Source organism: Colias eurytheme, chromosome 16, assembly GCF_061535395.1.
Source record: "Colias eurytheme isolate Ceu_HAF_F1 chromosome 16, ilColEury1 Martin Lab GWU primary, whole genome shotgun sequence".
Taxonomy (NCBI): domain Eukaryota; kingdom Metazoa; phylum Arthropoda; class Insecta; order Lepidoptera; family Pieridae; genus Colias; species Colias eurytheme.
Window position 1 is genome coordinate 3,596,901 of NC_142995.1, and position 19,932 is coordinate 3,616,832.

At 33.4% G+C, this 19,932-nt stretch overlaps 1 protein-coding gene across 1 annotated transcript; it reads left to right on the top strand.

Annotated features, from left to right (window-relative positions):
- The first annotated feature begins 90 nt into the window (after window positions 1–90).
- Tmem214 (Transmembrane protein 214) lies at window positions 91–19,531 on the top strand. Its single transcript, XM_090111329.1, has 10 exons — window positions 91–310; window positions 384–547; window positions 940–1,222; window positions 1,467–1,655; window positions 3,511–3,728; window positions 4,036–4,261; window positions 4,638–4,780; window positions 14,954–15,077; window positions 17,403–17,799; window positions 18,321–19,531. The coding sequence occupies exons 1-10, from the start codon at window positions 193–195 to the stop codon at window positions 18,445–18,447; spliced, it is 1,989 nt and encodes a 662-aa protein (XP_089967455.1). The 5' UTR covers window positions 91–192; the 3' UTR covers window positions 18,448–19,531.
- The last annotated feature ends 401 nt before the right edge of the window (window positions 19,532–19,932 follow it).

The following is a 19,932-nucleotide window of genomic DNA, read 5'->3' on the forward strand; positions in this document are numbered from 1 at the left end:
AGCTGCCATCGGCCACGTCTTGTCCTGTGGTCTTGTCCAAGTGGAATTCATTAGCCAATAGGGTTCTACTTTTCAATGCCTTTCAGTTTGACGTTTTTTGCTATTTGTTTTTGACGTGTAACCTACCGCTATCCATTTATTTACGAAACTTTATTAATTTTCTCGATCTCATTTCTAAAATAATTCTTCGTAATGTCGAGCGGTCAATGGGAAGTTGTTGGTAAGAATAAAAAATCACAGAATGGAAAAATGAAAAACAATAATGATGATAAAAAGCCGGCCAAAAATGGGCCGAAACTGGAAGATTTAGGTAAGCTCTCTCCTTTCTCTGTAGGATAATTCCATTCATTTATGATATGTAATTTAAAAATAATTTTGCATAGTTCCGGCATCGCAAATAAAGTCCTTTTATTCGGGAATGGAAATCGATGATACAAAAAAGGCGCCTAAAGAAAAGAAAAAAGAGGGTGAAAAGAAAGGGAAAAAGGATAAGAAAGAACCCGCAAAGCCCAAACCACCAAAAACAATTGATGAAGCTTTAGAAGCGGTAAGTTATAATTCCTTATTTGATTGCAATTTAATTTAGAAAAAACCATATTGGGATCTAATACGAAATATTTTTATGCATTTAAAACCTTGTGTTTAAAATTAGAAATAATCTGGAAACCTTGTAAAGATCAAATAGAAACCATATAAGGACTGATATAGTCATGTATTTTGTTGCTTTCGATCTTTATGTATTTTATCAAAAATTGGATTAGTAGCTCTTAGTAAGTCTGCAGGTAATTGAAACATAATAACATAGAAAATTATATAACTTAATAATTTGCAATAAAGTTAACAAGCTCCCTCGAAATCACTATAATATTAATTATTATTTTATACAAATTATATTTTTATATAAGAACAAGGAGATTAATCTTCAACAATTTTTCACAGATTGATGCAACTGAACTAGCCAATCTAATAGCAACAAATAAAGTGAGATTTTCGAATGCGCCATTAGTTTGGTTGAAAGAGCTTGCAAGCTTCCTCAATTCTAAGATTCCCATAGACGTGGATGATCCCACCTTTTCCCACCAACCCCCTACATATCCTGTGAATGTGTTACCAATAGACATAAAAGCGACACTTGACAATGTCCTACGGGACGCCGGAAAGGCAAACACTCAGTTATTCTTTGATGTCACACTTACAGCGCTTGCTAATGACATGAGTAGAGGTTTGTATATTTATCATTTCTTTAATTTAACATTATTGTTGTGTAACAATTACACAATCATTAGAAAACACTGCTGTTTCTTAATCTATACAGTTTTATAATGCCTGACCCAAAAAGATATTGACTAATGAAACAAATTTGAAATTTCATCTATTACTTAATCAAAAAGATCTGGTCTTCATTACTTTGATATTGTATATCAACCTAATTTCCAAAATATGTGACATTGTAATATTTATTTTAGGACAGTCTGTGAACGGTCACAGATTGCTTCTCCAGATGTTAGCTCTAGAGAACCCTGAATTCTGTGTGACATCTCTACCAAAGAGTGTAAGCCTCAGGAACTCTTATCAGAATCGCCCACCAATTGGTCTTTCGTTACTTTGGGCTTTGGGCCAAGGTGGATACAATAATTTTTCAGTGGGAATGAAAGGTACAGTACATCCATACTAATATTATAAATGCGAAAGTAACTCTGTCTGTCTGTCTGTTACTCAATCACGCCTTAACTACTGAACCAATTTGCATGAGATTTGGTATAGAGATATTTTGATACGCGAGAAAGGACAAAGGATAGGTTTTATACCGGAAATCCTACGTGAACAGGTTTTTCTTTGAAAACGCGGGCGAAGCCGCGGGCGGAAAGCTAGTACTAAATAAATAAATGATTTGATACTTCAGTTCAACATGTTTAGATGGTCAATACTATTTCATTAGTAAATGGACTTTCAATGAATATTTTTAGTTATCATTAATCTTGTGTCTATATTTTATTAGTTCACATTAATATTTGTTATTAGTGTACATAAAGTTCAAAATGCAGAAGCAAACGAAAAATTATACAAAGTACTTAATTATTACAAAACATTTATTACAATTAAAACTATTGTCTTCGTACTTAGTTATCAAAAGAAAGATGCCGAAAAATTGAAAGCTTCTTTGTTTGAAGTTTGTTAATTACATATTTAAACATCTACAGTGAAAATAAATTATATAATAATTGCTTCTTAATTACTTAAAACTGTAAATGTAACAATTCAAGTCATTAAAATAAAGTAATTAGGACTACTGGTTGAAATGTGATAATAGAATGGTATTTTGAAATGCGGACATTAGTCATTATTACACAGAGTATAATTAAAAATTAACCAGTCGCATTACAGATACTTTAAACCTCAATTTTTTTACCTTCAGTATTTCTTTTTAAAACATACTTTACGCTGGACTTTCATGCAGCCTCTATAATTAATTATATAACATGTCAAGATGCATTTTCATTATTACATTATATGCAAATTAAAATTCATTTCAATGATATGAAATATTTTAGTTCAGTACTTGATAATTTTATACTTACTCTAAAATGTTACAAAATATATGACATGCTTTCAAATTTTATTTTAATTTTTATTATAAACTTTCAAACCTACTTTCACACCGAAATTATTTTAAGTATCCAATAGGTAGGTACAGTAAATTCTTTTGTAAAGTAAAATGGTTGCAAAAATATGGTAACTCGTTTCATTCTTTATCTATTTTCTTATAGAAACAAGAGTATTAAATCTCTCCCATTAATTTCTGATAACCTGTTATCATTTTGACACCTCACAAGGTAAGCTCCTGATAACAGATAGCTCTCACTTGTGCCTTGTGTGTTCTCACAAACTATCGTCATAGTATATTTTGATATAATTTTATTGGCGAATATAGTTTCTATTTCGTTAAAGCAGGTAAATATTTAAAAAACCTCAATTGTTTTTATGTTATTATAATTTAAAAGAATGTAGGTAAACGTGTTTGTCATTTTCGTAATTAATTACGTATTGATAGTGCTCTATAAAAAATAACATACCTAGTGTAACTATGTAAATTTTATTGTAACCTGTTTTGTTTTTGTTACAAAGATCATATTTTCATCTAAATTGATTTTTTAAGCGAAAAACAATTCCACAAATTTATGAAAATAGCCACAATGTTACATCACAGGCGCTTCTTTTTCAACTCAATATAGTATGTTTACACAGAGCAAGTAATATAGTAGTATGTTTATTTAGAGGGTTTATATCGTATTAGTAAAATAATACAAGGATAATTCATAATATACTAATTTTAATGCAATTAAACCAGGAGATTTCCTCAAAGAAAGCTATAAACGCGTAGTAGATAGGTAACTACATAATAATAACTTATAAGCTATTTTTATCCTGCTGCCATTTGATTTAAACTACATATTGTAGAAACTATAACCGGTAAAAACCCTGTCTTTATTTGTTTTCCTTTCTTTACAGCCTGGCAAGAAATATTCCTCCCTATAGTCGAACTTAAAAATTACTCAAAGTACATAATTGGCTATCTATCGAAGCATCTAGACAGGCACGCAAGGATGGATAACACGAAAGTCAGTCAGGACCAGCTTTTGGCGATGTTCGACACGATCAATGGCAAGAAGAATAGTATGTCCAAGGAACTGTCAAGTGACCTTATCAAACAATTAGTTAAATATAAGGTATGTTTGGAAATGTTGTGTAGCTAAAATTAAATATGTGTCATAGAATGGTTATCAATTATCATACGATTTGCGCTGGCACTTCTATCAGCAATTACTTTACCAATTTTGAGGTAATAATAAGAATCTTCTTAGAGCGATGATATAGGCCTATAGCCTTTCTCGATAATTATGTTTGAGTATATAATTTATTTATAGCGGGTAACATGGAAAGTTAGTAAAATAAGGAATCCTAATGCATGCTGCTTGTTTTTCTCCTATATGCATTATTCATATACCATATAGCTAAAGTTCCTCAATATTTCAGGATATATACTTCAGTAAGAGTGGCAACAAACTGCAAGTGACATTCAACCAGATGATGAAGAAGTTGCCCAACCAATACCTCAGTGGTCCCACATTAGATCCATACAATAAAGTTATTATTGAGAGTCTCGTGGACTGTCTAGCTATGGACGACTCCTGCAATGCCACCTGGAGACAGCTGTTCAATAGATGCAGTAAGCAAAGTGCCACGTTGATCGAATATATCGGTAAGTTCTTATTATTGTAAGGGCTGATTTTTCAATTGTTGGTTAAAACTTATTCATCGAATAACGTATTGAACTACCATTTCAAAAATGTATTCTAATTGTCCATATATGACAGATTAAAGGTGACATTTTAAAATGTTTGTGTAATACTTTATTGGACGGATAAATTTTAACCAAGGATTGAAAAATCGGCCCTAAGTTTAGTTGAAGTTATATGTCAATTATAAATGGAGAAATGTTGTCCGTCTAAGGAAGGCAGGCATATAAATGTGCAACGTAAGGAAAATCTTATGAAAAAATACTGAACTGTTAACAAAAATATATATATTTAGCTCTTCTTTTTTTCTTAAAAAATTTAATATCTCTTAATTTTTAGACACGAACTGGGAAGAAGTTAGCCGAAGACTGAAGAAAAAGTCTTTGAAAATTACAATAACTCAGTTCAAGGAAGTGTGCGGGGAGACCTTGAAGGGAAAGAAGAAGGATGAAACTGTTGCAAAGGCGAATAAAATCTGCCAGGTATGTTATCTAATCTTTAAAAAAGAGCGTGTGTGCTGAGCACACATGTCAGAAGTGAAACTTCTTTCGCAAAACTGTCGCCTTTCTTCATGACGTCATGTCATGTTATTGCCATGACGCGACCTTGAATATTTGTCTCTCATCGCGCATAAAGAAGTTCCACTTCAAAAAATTGTTTTGCTTTCTAGAGCGTTGTCGTATTATCTTAACTTCTTTGCAAGAAAAATCTTAAATCTCTGCGAATCAACCAGTTTCTATCTAAAATAATAATAAACAAAGCTTTCTAATAAAGGAAATTAAATATCATATTTGAACAATTGTAATATCATATGTTCATATTCGAATATATTTCATATTCTAGAATATTATTCCGACGAATATAAAAATATTCTCGTTTCTCTTTCTAAAACAAAATAAATAGGTATGTGTCATTTTCAATGCTACAACCACTTTGAACTATAAAAATTAAGAACTAAGTATACAGGGTGTCCCACTGTTGGTATACTAAGCCCAAAGGAGGTTATAGATTTGCATACGCTAAGTACGTAAAAAATACTTAAAAAATTCCAGACGCATTTTTTTTTTTCAAGTAGATGAATTCTTAAAACTCTATGTGTACACCCATAACAAGCAACCCGCCCAACTTTGTCACCAGCACATGAGCTATCGTTTAATATTATGTTTTCATAGACAAAATTCTCACATTAGAGAAGCGGTATATGCCGGCTGCGCGAAGCTAGAGAAGAAAACATGGATTTTCAGGAAAAATTTAGCAAAAATTTTTTGACGTAATTTTGTTGTTTAAGTATTTTTTACGTGATCAGTGTATGCAAAACTACAAGTCTCTTCGCGCTTAGTATACCAATAGTGGGACACCCTGTATAATATACATATGCATGAACTATGAAGTAGATAAAGCCTAATTTACATGACGAATTTAGCGACGTGGAATTAATTTAAAAAACCGGCCAAGTGCGAGCCGGACTCGCGCATCGAGGGCTCCGAACAAACTTTTTCTTTTGAGGTTCCAGATCCTTAATATGTAGAATGTAACGCGAAATTAGAGTAGTAGTTGAGGAGCATAATCTTCAATTATTAACAGGCTTTTCAGCTTCTTTTCCGCTTCACCTATATGTTTATATGTAACTGACTTCTCTAGACTAGATTTTGCCGAACTAAATGGACAGATATAATTATAAATTTATAAAGAATAGAAAAAATTCGATCACGAGGCGGGACTCGAACCCGCATCCTTCGCGCCATTCCGGGGCGGATGCCTGACCAACTCAGCCACTCGTGACCTGCCAGAGCGGAAATGGACAGATTTAATAAATATAAAAATATAAAAAATATAAATGGACAGATTTAATTCAAACTTATCAAGCCGGATAACTTATAAATGGATCCGTGACAATACAACAATTTCGTGAAGCTTTTAGTTTTTAAACTGTGTTAATTATTATTTACATTTTTAGGCGTTAACAATATTTTATCCATATCCTTTTTTGATACCTATCCTCAAAGACACGTGGTTTCTTTTGAAATAATATTTTCTTTTTAATTAAAATATTACATCCGATCAACAAAATATTACATGACACTAATTGAGTATTTGAATAATAAAAAAATATTGATTTTTTTAATGTATTGCACGACTCATGATGCGAAGCATCAGAGAGTGCTTTACGATCGAAAAATTTTTTTCGCCTCATTTTTGCAGCTATTCTTATTATTATAGCCTTGTTAGTTCACGGAATCAAGATATTTTGCATACTATTGTCGAGATAATTTAATGGAGATTAATCCCATACTTTTTAAAAATTTATTTACTTCAATAGAATTGAAAAAAAACACCGAAATTAGTGTCCGACCGAACTTTCGGTTTCGGTTTCGGTTTCGGCCGAGTTTCGGCCAAAAATCAAGTTTCGGCCGCAGTTTCGGTTTCGGCCAAAATCGGCCGAAACTTTTGCCGAAACCGAAACTTATTTCGCAAGTTCAGTGAACTTAGTTCACACACGTTCACGCTCGCCTAACTTCGTTTTCCTCGGCAACGCTTTGACGGACGCTGTCAAAGCGTTGGTTGACCCACGCTGGTGGAAACAATTTTTGATTATCTATGTTGAGATTGGAACTGGTTGTAATAGTAATTAATAATAATTATATTTATATACGAGGGTCATGCCAAAAGTTGTTAGATGCTCTTTACTTAATAATTTGATACTGGCAAGTTATACACCATCGTAAACACTAGTTATTTAGTGTCAAATTTAAATATGGAACATATTTGAATTTAAATATTTTTTGCTCATAAAGGCTTATTTTTGTGACAATCTGGCGGGAATTTGCTTGCAACAATGGAACTCAATCGACGAGATTTTCGCGCTATGATTTATTATGATTATAAAAAAGGTTTAAAGCCGCAAGAATGTTTTAAACTTTTGGTTACTACTTTTGGTGAATCTGCTTGTTCACGAGCAACAGTTTTTAATTGGTTTGCTGAATTCAAAAGAGGACGGGGAAGCTTTGAAGATGAAGCGAGGACAGGTCGGCCGCCAACCGCAGTCACTAAAGAAAATATTCAAGCAACTGAAAAATTTATTCGCGAAAACCGACGAATTACATATGTAGAGCTTGAGCGAGAACTGGGTATTGGATCAGCAGCGTTGCAAACCATTATTCATGATCACCTTTCTCTCCGTAAGCGTTGTTCAAGATGGGTGCCGCACAAACTGACCGATGAGCAGAAAGACCGCCGGGTAGATTGGTGCCGATTTATGATAGAGAAATTCGACGGAGGCGAGAAGAAAAACGTATACGATATACTTACAGGTGACGAAACATGGCTGTATAACTACGATCCCGAAACAAAACGACAATCGACTGTATGGTGCTTCGATAATGAACCAACACCAACGAAATGTCGTCGTGCACGCAGCACGCAAAAACAAATGATTGCCTCGTTTTTTTGTAAGACCGGTCATATCGCTACTGTAGTGCTAGAGGATCAAAAAACAGTTAATTCTGAGTGGTATGTGTCAATTTGTGCCCCCTCAGTATTGTCAGCTTGGTGTGACAAGCGACCGAAGTCATGAATCCAGCACCTTCTTTGGCACCACGACAACGCCTCGGCGCACACGTCCGCCAGAACACTTGATTTTTTTAATTCAAAAAATGTGTCTATCCTGCCTCACCCGCCATACTCTCCTGACTTGGCACCTTGTGATTTTTACTTGTTTCCCAAAATTAAAGAAAATTTGAAAGGAAATAGATTTGAGAGCAAGGAAGATGCATTGGCTGCCTATAATTTCGAAATTTCCGAGGTATCTGGAAAAGAGTGGTCAGAGGTGTTTTCCAAGTGTAAACCACTTGGAAAACACCTCTGACCACTCTTTTAAACTTTTAACGCATGGAAAAGTGTATACATGCTCGGGGTGAATACTTTGAAAAGATAGATATAAGTAACAAATAATAAATATTATGGTTTTCGAGTATCTAGTTTTTTTTGGCATGCCCCTCGTAAGAGGTACCTAAAAGAGACTGATTATATTCTTCTAAGTACAAATACCAATCCAAAGTATTAAAGTATTTAAAGTAACAGTAACAATTACTGATTTGATTTAGATGACTGATTTTACTGAGAACTTAATTTAAAAAAATAATAAAAATTAAAATTGTTAGTTATTATTAATATTTTAAAAATATTATTTTTTATTTTATATTAAATAAATGATAACAACAAATTTAATATACTGTTTTTTCATTTCATGCCCTAATTAAGGCAAAATAATAGGTAAAATGCACCAAAGTTCAGTATTTTTAGAAATTTCATACTTGACCACGTGAGTTTCGGTTTCGGTTTCGGTTTCGGCCGAAACTGAAGCCACGGCCGAACATTCGGTTTCGGTTTCGGTTTCGGCCTGGAAACCAGTTTCGGTCGGACACTAACCGAAATAGGTCAAAAAATTTTCCTGTCCGTCATGTGTGAAACCTGAAAACACTATAACTTGTGAGAAAATCCATCATTTGAGTTGAATTTTTTTTTTTAAATATTCTAATCGACGATTGTAGGTCACTGAATGCGAATGATTAATTAATTCAGTGTCGTTTAATTGCAATTAATAAAAAACGAAAACTACAATAAGTTTTTTTTTTATATTTCATAATTAAATGAGCATTATGAGTCGTGCTCGGACCGCCTCCTTGGTACAGTGGTTGACGCGTGAGCGTAGAACCGAGGGGTCCTGGGTTCGATTCCCGGTGGAGACGAAGAAAAAAAAAATGTCTCGGTCTGGCAGGACACAGAAGGCTGATCACCTACTTGTCCCTAAAGAAAATCGATCAGTGAAACAGATGTATGAATAATGCATCTGCCCCTTACCCCACTACGGGGACACGGGACTTCACTTATGAGTCGTGCACTTTTGGATAATCCAAACTTTTTTAAAACTTTATTATTAATAATATTGATATTTTATGCAAAAAACTCCAAAAAAAATATTTTTCAATTAATTATAAGTAATTTAAATAAAAGTCACGTGACTATAAAGGCGCCATGACTGGTCACGATAGATGTGACGTCAAAATGTTATAGTTGTATAAGTTTTTCTATCAACTGCAATGAGTGAAAACTAACATTATGACGTCACACGCGTTCGGGTGACGCTTCGGGAGTTGTCGGTGTGTTTTCGGTACCGGATTCAAAGACTAATTTTTATTTTGAAATAACTTTTGAATTATTACAAAAAAATTAAAAAAAAATAGTTTTGTTATAAAACTAATATATATATTCTTTCCATTTAGCACAAAAAAAATTTTTATTCAAATACCCAATTATTGTTTTGTTATGTAAATTTTGCTATATTTGCTTATAAATTCATTTGATTATGTTTTCTTGTATTGCGCCTGAAGATCTTAGTATTTTCTATTTATCTTTATACCTATGTCGCACATTTATATTTATTTTTCGTGAAGTAATTACTTACATATTATTATGTCAGTCTCATATTTTATTTAGAATATTTACATTTTTTTTTATTTATTCATTCGATTTAAATGTCGCTATTCTAAAAGCGATCTTTATGATTTTATTTTAAAACAACCAACATTTATATCAATATACTAGATATCCGCAGGCGGCTTTGCCCACGTTTTCATAGAAAAACCCGCGTAGTTCCCGTTCCTGTGAGATGTCCGGGATAAAAAGTAGCCTGTCTTATTCTGGGTCTTCAGCTACCTACATACCAAATTTCACTGTAACGGTTAATTAGTATTTGCGTGAAAGAGTAACAAACATCCATCCATCCTCACAAACTTTCGCATTTATAATATTCGATCGATTATACCCAATCGATTTACACCCAATCAATTAACCATTTATCCGGTTTCATTTTATAATGGAAGTAAAACCGGTTTTTCATACATGCCTACATAATTGATAATACATTCCAATTTCGAATTCTATCATCTGAACATTACACGTGCTTTCCCAATCAATGTTGAAATTTATTAAAGCTTTTTATTGTAGTTAAAATTCAGTTTTTATTATGTACTTAATTTGGTATTTTTCATTATATAATATTTATTATTTTTCCGTTGTAAAATCAAAGTGACAGAATATATACTTAAGAAACTATACGTTGTCTATGGACCTAACAACTTTTTTGTGATGGTCATACTGTCAATGTCATGTCAGTTACGTGACAAGAGTTCGAGGGGGACTGTGTCGTCTCGTCGAATTATTTTAATTTTATTCGAAAACTAGGTACCAATTACGAGGCGTATCTACTACGATTACAATATCAAGACGTGTTTAAATATTTTTTCAATCGATAAAGTTCTGTGAGTATCCCTTATTTTAATAATTCTAAACGTGCGCTAGCATTTAGTAAATTTCCAAAGGGCGTTGTTTATAGAAAACTACGTGGTTTATGGGTAAATTATACTAGAATTTCAAGTTACTTAGTTGCGTAGAAATGTTCGGGCATCCGTATTTAACTGTAAATTTTAATACGTACATCCGTTTACACGTATTACTTTGCGGGAGCCTAACATTCCTATTATAGAATGCTGTTTTATGTACCTACCACCGCAGTTTATAAATAAAGTATTTAAAAATGGGTGCTAATTAAACAGGCTTCTTTTAAATATCATTATTCGCCCCCAAAAATGTATGTTGCCTTCTAAATTACTAAGTCAGCCACAATTAACGAGCATCTAAATAATATTATCTTAGCCACTAGTTATCTTCTATGTAAACCACTCTAAATACAACTCAGCATAATGATTATTTTTTAGCATCTAAATTTGGAGCATGCATTCTAACAGTAAACTTCTAAAATACTATTAAATGACATCGAAAATTATATTTATTTAGCTTCTAACTTTTTAACTCAGTACGTTTAAAATGTAACTCATCCCATATTAATTGATCGTCAAAATTTTGCTTAAAATGTCATCAAATAGTCGGTATATTGACCACTAATATTATCAGAAGCTATTGGGGAGAGACAAAATAAAAGACTTTATTTTTGAAAAATCAATTGTTTATTGAATAACCATCATTTTACTTATAGTAAATAATAGAAACATATTTTAAAAAGAATGTAGGTAGGTAAACAAAAACCATTATTGGATAATTAACGCAGCTCGCGCTTTAGTTGGCCTTCCACGCTTTCGTTTTAATCCAAGTGGTTGTGACTTTGCCTCTAATGGTGGCGTCACGTATTTCAGTCTGATTGCAAGGCCTATTAGATGCTTGCAGCTGTACTTGCGATAAAAGTCTGGACAATCACAGCAACCAGTAATCCACTCGGTCTGATTGTTTGGTAGTACTACGTTCCAAGATGAAAAAAAAAACTTTTTTGTATTCGTCAAAACACCTGAATTTCTTCTCAGCTTGATTAATTTTGAATGAGTTGTTGTCTGGAATTAAATATGTGGTGCTGTCCGGTGTTGAATGTACAACTCTAATTTTGGTATCAGTTTTAGCCCATTGATATCCTGTTGTCCAATCTGATAACTGCAATTCAGGTTGTGTCGCAATTTTTTCTTCTGTTGCTTGTAGTGACCAGCCTTTAACCATTTCCTCTGCTACCACGAGAAAACGGGCCAACGGTATACGCTCGCGGAGGGTGTTGTGGTCTTTTATAACTCTATTAAAGGACTCGAGTGCGTTGTTCGTCGCTGGTGATATTGGTGCTGCACCCAAATACCAATTTGGATTTTTTATAAGCCATTCTTTTTTAAAATATTTTACGAATGCTTTTTGGTCTTTCCATTTCTTCAAGAACAACTTCGAAGCAGCAGAAAATACTTCAACAGATGTAGCTGATTGCAATGCATCAATGTCTTCCAATAAATATTTTCGAAAATTCTTCTCTGTTGTTTGGTCCAATTTAGTACAAATATTCTTCTTAGCGTGAGCCCAACACATTTTCACAATCGCTTCTATTCCAAACACATCACGAAATGCATTCTGTATATTTTTTGCCGCGTCGCAAACTAGGATCTTCGGTTCAAAGGTATGAGAAAAAATTGACAAAAGATTGCTCTTTAATCCTTGAAACATTGTTTTAAAATCAGCTTTACATTCATTTGTAGATACTGTCAAGCAAATGGGGTGAAATTTTCTGTTTTTATCGGTTGTTCCTACTATCAATACAGGATACCCTTGCCAAATCAATTTATATGTTGCATCTGCATGGAGAATGTCAGCAGAAATACATTGTTTCAATAAATTCTTAGTAGATAATACGATACGAAAACTATGTGGATCACTTTCTAAAATATAATAGGCTATAACAAAGACTTCGTTCTCGTTGTCAGGGACATTTGTATGATTAATAATCCATTTTTCTAGCTCTCCTAAAGAAATTGTGGATGGCCCATATTTGATACGCCGGCGATCTGCTAAATAGTTATAAAGCTGCCGTTTTGTAGGTATTTTAAGTTCAGGATTTTTCTTCAAATTCTCCAAGATTGATTTCGGCTTTAGGTGGAGGTCATACAGTTTATTAATTTCAGATTTTGTTTCATCGCAAATACCATAACGGTAGCTATTCTTAATAAAATCGTGATTATGTTCGCGATCTGTGCTATAAAGTAACACTGCCTCTGTATCCGCCTCAAATAGCAAATATATTTCTGCAGCACACTGTACTCCTTTACGTGGTACTTTGTTGCGTCTATAAAAACGTTTTTTTCCTTCTATAGAAAAATGTGTAGTGCGTACTGCCCACGTCTTTTCTGCACTCACGGTTTCTTCGGCAAAACTTACACACGAAAATTTGTTTACAAATATCCAGTTCTTAGATTCACCTCGCTTTTTTTCGACAGCTGACCTTCTTCTTGTGATTCCTCGTCAGAACAGTACAGTGGTACTTACTTCATTTTCACTTTTAGACGTCATAACTAATTATTACTCATCGAAAACTTTAATTAAACTTCAGCGAAAACAATTGCAATACGAACGCACGAACGACAATAAACAATTACACGTGAACAACTCAACTCGTCGTCACATGAATCGAATGGCGCTCTCTGATTGGTGCAAATGGCCGGTCGCAGTCGTTTCGCGTACTCGCGCCAAATCATGCAGTGGCTATTTTCACGTTAAAAGAATACGATGCATTATTTTACAGGCTAAGTTATAATAAATGATGCTTTCTGTAGAAGCTTGAGTTATATTTTTTTGAGGACATTGTGTTGAAGCTGTAAAACGTAAAATGGTGACGAGATGTAAAATCCGTGGCCGAGTTAGTAAATTAGCTGTGGCAATGCATAAATAAGAAGGACAGTCACAATAATTGATGATCTTTACTTGACGCTTTCTATAGAATATTTAGTGGGCGTTGTAAAAAAGACGAATTAGTTTATTAGAGGCTATGTCATTATCCCGTGGCTTAGTTATAAAATTAGAAGTTTAATCACGTGTCCGATAAATAATTTTGTGGCTAGACTTATAATTTCCCTTTAAAAATGAAGTTTTATTATGTCCTACTCCATAATTATTGCAACCCGAAACTACGTAATATACATATATTACTTTATTTCTAATTAAAGTTTTATACAATTTTATTAATAATAAAAAGAAAATAATAAAATAAAAATACATACTTCAAAATTATATTAATTTTAACTGAGTTTAAGGCAGTTTAAGTTTTAATTAGAGCAAAAGCAAACACAATAATTGATTGATATTCAAAGAGGAAATTAACAGTGTAATTATAGTGTTTACAACATGTACTTGCTACAGCTATAGATTTACCTACTTGTAACATGATATTATTAACACAAGTTCTAAGATACTTCTCAACTCGCATAAACAAGGTTCCTTTTTTTCTTGTCTGTTAAATAATAATAAATGCATTCTTTGAATTTAGCTTACCTTTTTTGAAATTAGTAAAATTTGTATTGTGAAATAACATAAAATACAGACGTGCAACATAGACAGAAAGTTATGGTCTTACCACAAAACAATTTAAACACAGTCTAACTTTAAACCAGAGATCCGTCACTTTAATAGTTGTCTATGTGAAATACAACAAAACCAGATTAAAGAGAACCTACGCTTAAAGTTAAACCCTGTCTAAAGTTTTTTGTGGTACGACAATTTTTTAATATTGTAAAGATCAAATTCTGTCTAGGTTTAGTATGTGAAGGATATTTACTTTTATAGCATATATGTAGGTATATATGGAAAATTAAGGACAGTTAGTTTCCATTTTTCATTTTTAAATTATACATTAATGGAATATCCTATCCTTCTTGACTGACTGGTTGGCTTGGTTGGTAGTGGCCCTGCCTTTCAAGTCAGAGGTTGTGGGTTTGATTCCCACCCGGGACAATTAATATTTGTGTGATGAACAGATGTTTGCTCTGTGTCTGGGTGTTAATTTATTATCTATATAAGTATTTATTTAAAATTATATATGTGTGTTTATCAGCAATCTGGTTTCCATAACACAAGCGAAAAGCTTAGTTAGATCAGATTGTGCGTGAAAATTGTCCTGAAATATTTATTATTATATTTGTTACTAATATTATAAATGCGAACGTTTGTGAGGATGGATGTGTATGTTTCTCTTTCACGCAAATACTACTTTAAACTTTCGCATTTATAATATTAGTATTAAGTATTATGTTACTATAATTAAATAAAACAATTGTCTCCAGGATATTCTAGACAGAATGACGAGCACTAGAAGGTTCCCTTGGCTGTGGGCGAGCTTTTTCCTGCTGGTAGGCATTGCGGGCATCATCTCGTATGATGTGTCTAGAGTTGGCGGCAACTTCCCAAGTAAGTAATAGCTAACTGAATAATTTGTTAAATTTGTGTTTTTATAATCTATACTACTTAGAGCGAGCGCCCACGAGCAACTTAGTTGCCCGGCAACTATTTTGTCTCTGTCGCTGTCTCCTCGCAAAGTTTTGAACGATGCGCTCACGAAAGCGACAGCAACGCAACTTTTTCTTTAAAATTTTCTTCATTTATCAACATGGTTTTCGAAGAGACGGTTGTGGTCTGTGCTCTTGTCCCGCATAGTTCCCATTCCCGTGAGATTTCCGGGATAAAACTTATCCTATGTGTTAATCCAAGTTACTCTCTATATGTGTGCTAAATTTCATTGTAATCGGTTCAGTAGTTTATGCGTGAAAACTGAAAACCATACATACCTACAAACCTTTCCTCTTTATAATATTAGTATAGATATGTAATCGTAATTGTAAACATTTTAAGTTTGAAAAATCAGATGTTTTGCGCGAAGTGACAGTAGTACCCACCTCAACGCTTCGCTTATGAGGCGTGCAAAAGTAAATTAGTTTTTATATAATACTTTTTAGTGTATTTTTCAACACGAATCAAACGAGCCCAAACTCGATAAAGTTGAGTCAATATATTACTAAGTTCCTATGACCACCTTCCGACTCCATCATCAAATCAGCTCTATGTCATAATAATGTTTCATCGTTATCCAATTTACATGCGTATACAAAATTTCAGCTCAATCGGTTACCTGGAAATGAATCAAAGTTACTTGCTACATTTCAATTAAGTCATCGAGACCAGACAAAAATGCTCATAAAATAAAAACTACTGGGCTTATCCGAATAAAATTTATGGGACCAATTCCACACCATTCCGCATCAAAAAAAAAAAAAGAATCACGTAAACCGGTTCAGAAACCTCGGAGTAATCGGTGTCCATACATAAAAAAATATACCGGCCGAATTGATAACCTCCTCCTTTTTTTTAAGTCGGTTAAAACTACTGTGTACGAGAATAAATACGTTGACATAAATAGGTATTATCGCTACGCCGGTTACGCGGCAACTGGCCGGCGGCCGTCGCCTGGCAACATTTTTGTCGCCGTGCGCGCACTTGCATTGAAACCAATAGATAGGGCGACAGTTGCGTCGCGGGCTTGTCTCCGAACCCGCGGACAAAAAAGTCTCCCGGGAGTTGCGTCGCTACGTACGCGCACTTTCATACTAGCCCATGGCTGGAGAGACAAAATAGTTGCGGAGACAAAATTGTTGCGGAGACAAAGTTGCTCGTGGGCGCTCGCTCTTATAAAGCTGAAGAGTTTGTTTGTTTGAGTGTGCTAATCTCAGGTCTACTGGTCCGATTTGACCATTTATCGAGGAAGGCTAGGCTGTATATCATCACGCTAAGACCAACAGGAGCGGTTCAATGCGGGTGAAACCGCGTGGCACAGCTACAGTACAGAATAAATGTGTTTAATAAACAAAAAGTAAATCTTTCGTCTTTGTCTAGTTTTTTTGTTAACTTCACAAGTATTTTAGTTATGTACATATTTTTGACATTGATTTTTTTTAACAGTTCACAAAATATTGTTGTATTTAGATACATGTGAGCCAACCAACATGTACAAACACTTTGTTGATGGTAAATTCCCGTCATTATGTATCTTTGTTTCATTTTTTATTACTCAATGTGCTCAAATAATATGAGTATGAGATAAATATCATTGATTCATGTAATCATACTTGTTCTGCCCTGTGTATTCACCTGTGGATATGTCTATTACCAAACAATATATTCCCTGTATTCAACTATTTTCATTCTAAATACCATCAAAATCAGTCCTGCGATTCAGCCATGGAAATGTATAAATGTAATAGACTTTCGCATAATAATATTATAATAGTTAATTTTTTTTCTTATATGTATCTATATTATAATTCTTTGATAATATTAATTTAATATTCATACAACTAGATCTATATTTTCAAAGTATATTAAAGAAGCATATTAATTGCACATAATATTATGTTACTGTGTAAAGGTCAACCTGCACTTATATAACATATCACATCATATAATGATAATAAATCATTGAAATGAGTTTGAAATGCTGCTTATTATACTTTTACAAACATTGTAAATAGTATAGTGCATTGATAAGAGAAATGGTATAGGAAAAGAACTTTGGCTGATTAGATATTATTAACCTATGACACTACTTTAGATGCAGTTCTTTTTAAAATAAACTAGCTTAAGTCCGCGGCTTCGCCCGCGTTTTCAAAGAAAATCCGCGTAGTTTAATTTTTAACCCAAGGTTAAAAATTCGTATATTTATAATGTCTTTATTTATTTCAGAAAGCACAACCGGGCAATTATTAAACGACCTCGGCCTATTGGAACAAAGTCAAAGGGCGTGGCAGAAATCATTGTCCAGTTCGGCGAGGGGCTACCTCTGGTTGGAAACCAATGTTCCTATCTACTACGGCCAAGTGGTGGAATTCTCCAAACCGTACTCACAACTATCGAAGGACCTGTTCACTATAGCTGTGAAGAAAACCGGAGTTCTATACGTCAACATTAAGGACTATATAGCAGAGAAAACTCCAATTGTGATAGCGACCATCGACCAATACGCACCAGGTGTCATAGAAACAATACAAGTTAATACGGCTAATGGATTTTCCGCCGTGAAGAAATATTCAAATGATTATTACCAAGCTGCCGGCGAATATCTGTCGACGAAAGTTTTTGTGTAAGTATGTTGGGGAACCACCTTTTTTTGGCATATTTCTTGTTCTCAAGGACAACAAGTCGTTTTTATGCTTGGATACGTTAATTATTGCAAATTATTAGCTAGATGTTTTTGTAGTTTTTTTTCTATGCTATCTTAAAAATATGTAGGTTATATAATGATCATGTTTAAGATAGATATATACTTATCATTTTTATATTAAGAAACTAAAAGTGAAGTCCCGTGTCCCCTTAGTGGGGTAAGGGGCAGATGCATTATTCATACACGCTCTTATTTTTGAAGTGAAAACTTCTTTAGCGGCGTTGGGTATAAAATCTTAAACTCGCGTCAGGACACGTGGCCTGATCGAAAAAGCGTAAGACGGATTTTTTTTTTTAGCCCTTATATTCCATGCGTAAGACGAATACCATTCCAAAATATCAAACATGCTGAACGTTAATAATCAAGTTTTCAGTTCTGCCGGCACTCCCGGAGTGCAACCCGTCTTTTTTTTTTGTTCTTATTGGATGGTGTTGTTACAGAGGCGAGTGGGCCCCGGAGATCCTGCAGAACAAGACGCAGTTAGCGCTGAACGCGACGCGGTCGCATGTCAACAACTACTTGCACTGGTTCAGGCAACAGGTGCACATCTACTCAAAGATTCCCTGAAGAATTGCCATCTCGTGATGAATCTCAGTGACATTGTGAATGTTTTATGAAATGCTTTAGTGCGATTGTGTCAACCGGCGTTCAGTTTGTCATAGTTTTAAACAGTGAGCAGTGGAAGCAATAAGTAACATAATTATATATTTTATGGATATTCGATGGAATGTTAAGTGAATCTATTTTTGTTGTGAATCTAATGCTGAGTTTGGTATCTGTATCTTTTGGTGTAAACCTTGTAATGAAGTGTTGTATTGTATTCCTGTATTTTGATTTTTGCTCTATGTATAATCGAAAGTATTGTTAGTATGTAATAAAAATGAATGTAATGAAATGTACAAATGATTTTCCGCTAAAGATATTAAATTTTAATTTATTTTGAAGGTTGACACAATTTTACTGTTCTATGTTAATGTTTTAGCCCTATGAGTTATGTTTCTGTGCTGGTTTCAATTTGTGTGGTGCTGCACCACTACCTTTATAAGGAAACGTATTTTAATAAATTATTCATTCGGTTACAAATTTAAATTATAATGATATACATGAATATTTTACTGGTTAAGTATATTAATTTTATGAATCAATCAAGTATTTTGTTGTGAATAATAAAGCACCACATTTATTCCTATTCTGATTTGAAATTATTCCAAATTTTTTTTTTTTCATATTACTAAGTTTTTTAAAATATATAATATCTAACTTAAGCAAACTAAGGCACAAATTGTTCTTGATTTTTATTATTTAGATGTAAAGCCACAACGAAATTTGTTATTTGGAAATGTAGGGGTGTCTTGCAAAACACATTGCTGACTGTGTATAAAAGACTTATAATAATTACACCCTTATCTAACCCTAAAAATCTAAATTATACAGTGAATAATCCATGACACTAATTAGATCGTTACAGTATTCAAAAACATTCCTTTTGCATTTAATGAAATTTCTTTGAGATCATGATTTGCAGTCATCTGGGTATTGTCAAATCACACTGTTAAGATAGATTATGTTAAATATAGCGCTATAAGTTTTTGTAGTGTATTTATTTGTGTTGAGAGTGTGTTTTAAAGTTTAATACAGAATCGGAATTAAACCATCTTTTATTTTCCTCCATATTTCCGGCATTTTTTTTTTTATATAAGTATATATTATGTATTAAAAAAAGGCCTATATTACTTGAGAATGATGATAGAATAGATAGGTATGTATTATAAATCGGTCTAGTAGTTTTTGAGTATTGCCATTACATACAAAAATAAAATTGTCCATCAATGATGCCCGCGACTTCGTTAGCGTAAACTTTAGGGGTGAAAACTGGAGAATTTTAATTAAATTAAATACGTGTTACACGTAAGTATAAATTTTACATAGTCATATATGTAACTACATAATATAGGTATGTCAAAGAACTGTCCTCTGGTTCTTACGCGACAACCCTCCATGGATTTTCATCTTCCATATAATATTCCATAACGCTGTTAATAGGCTCTCTGA

Coding starts and splice junctions, on each gene's coding strand:
- Tmem214 (XM_090111329.1), top strand. CDS start 193: ATGTCGAGCGGTCAATGGGAAGTTGTTGGTAAGAATAAAAAATCACAG. Junction 1,656..3,510: donor TTTTTCAGTGGGAATGAAAG/GTACAGTACATC, acceptor CTTTCTTTACAG/CCTGGCAAGAAATATTCCTC. Junction 17,800..18,320: donor CTGTCGACGAAAGTTTTTGT/GTAAGTATGTTG, acceptor GTGTTGTTACAG/AGGCGAGTGGGCCCCGGAGA.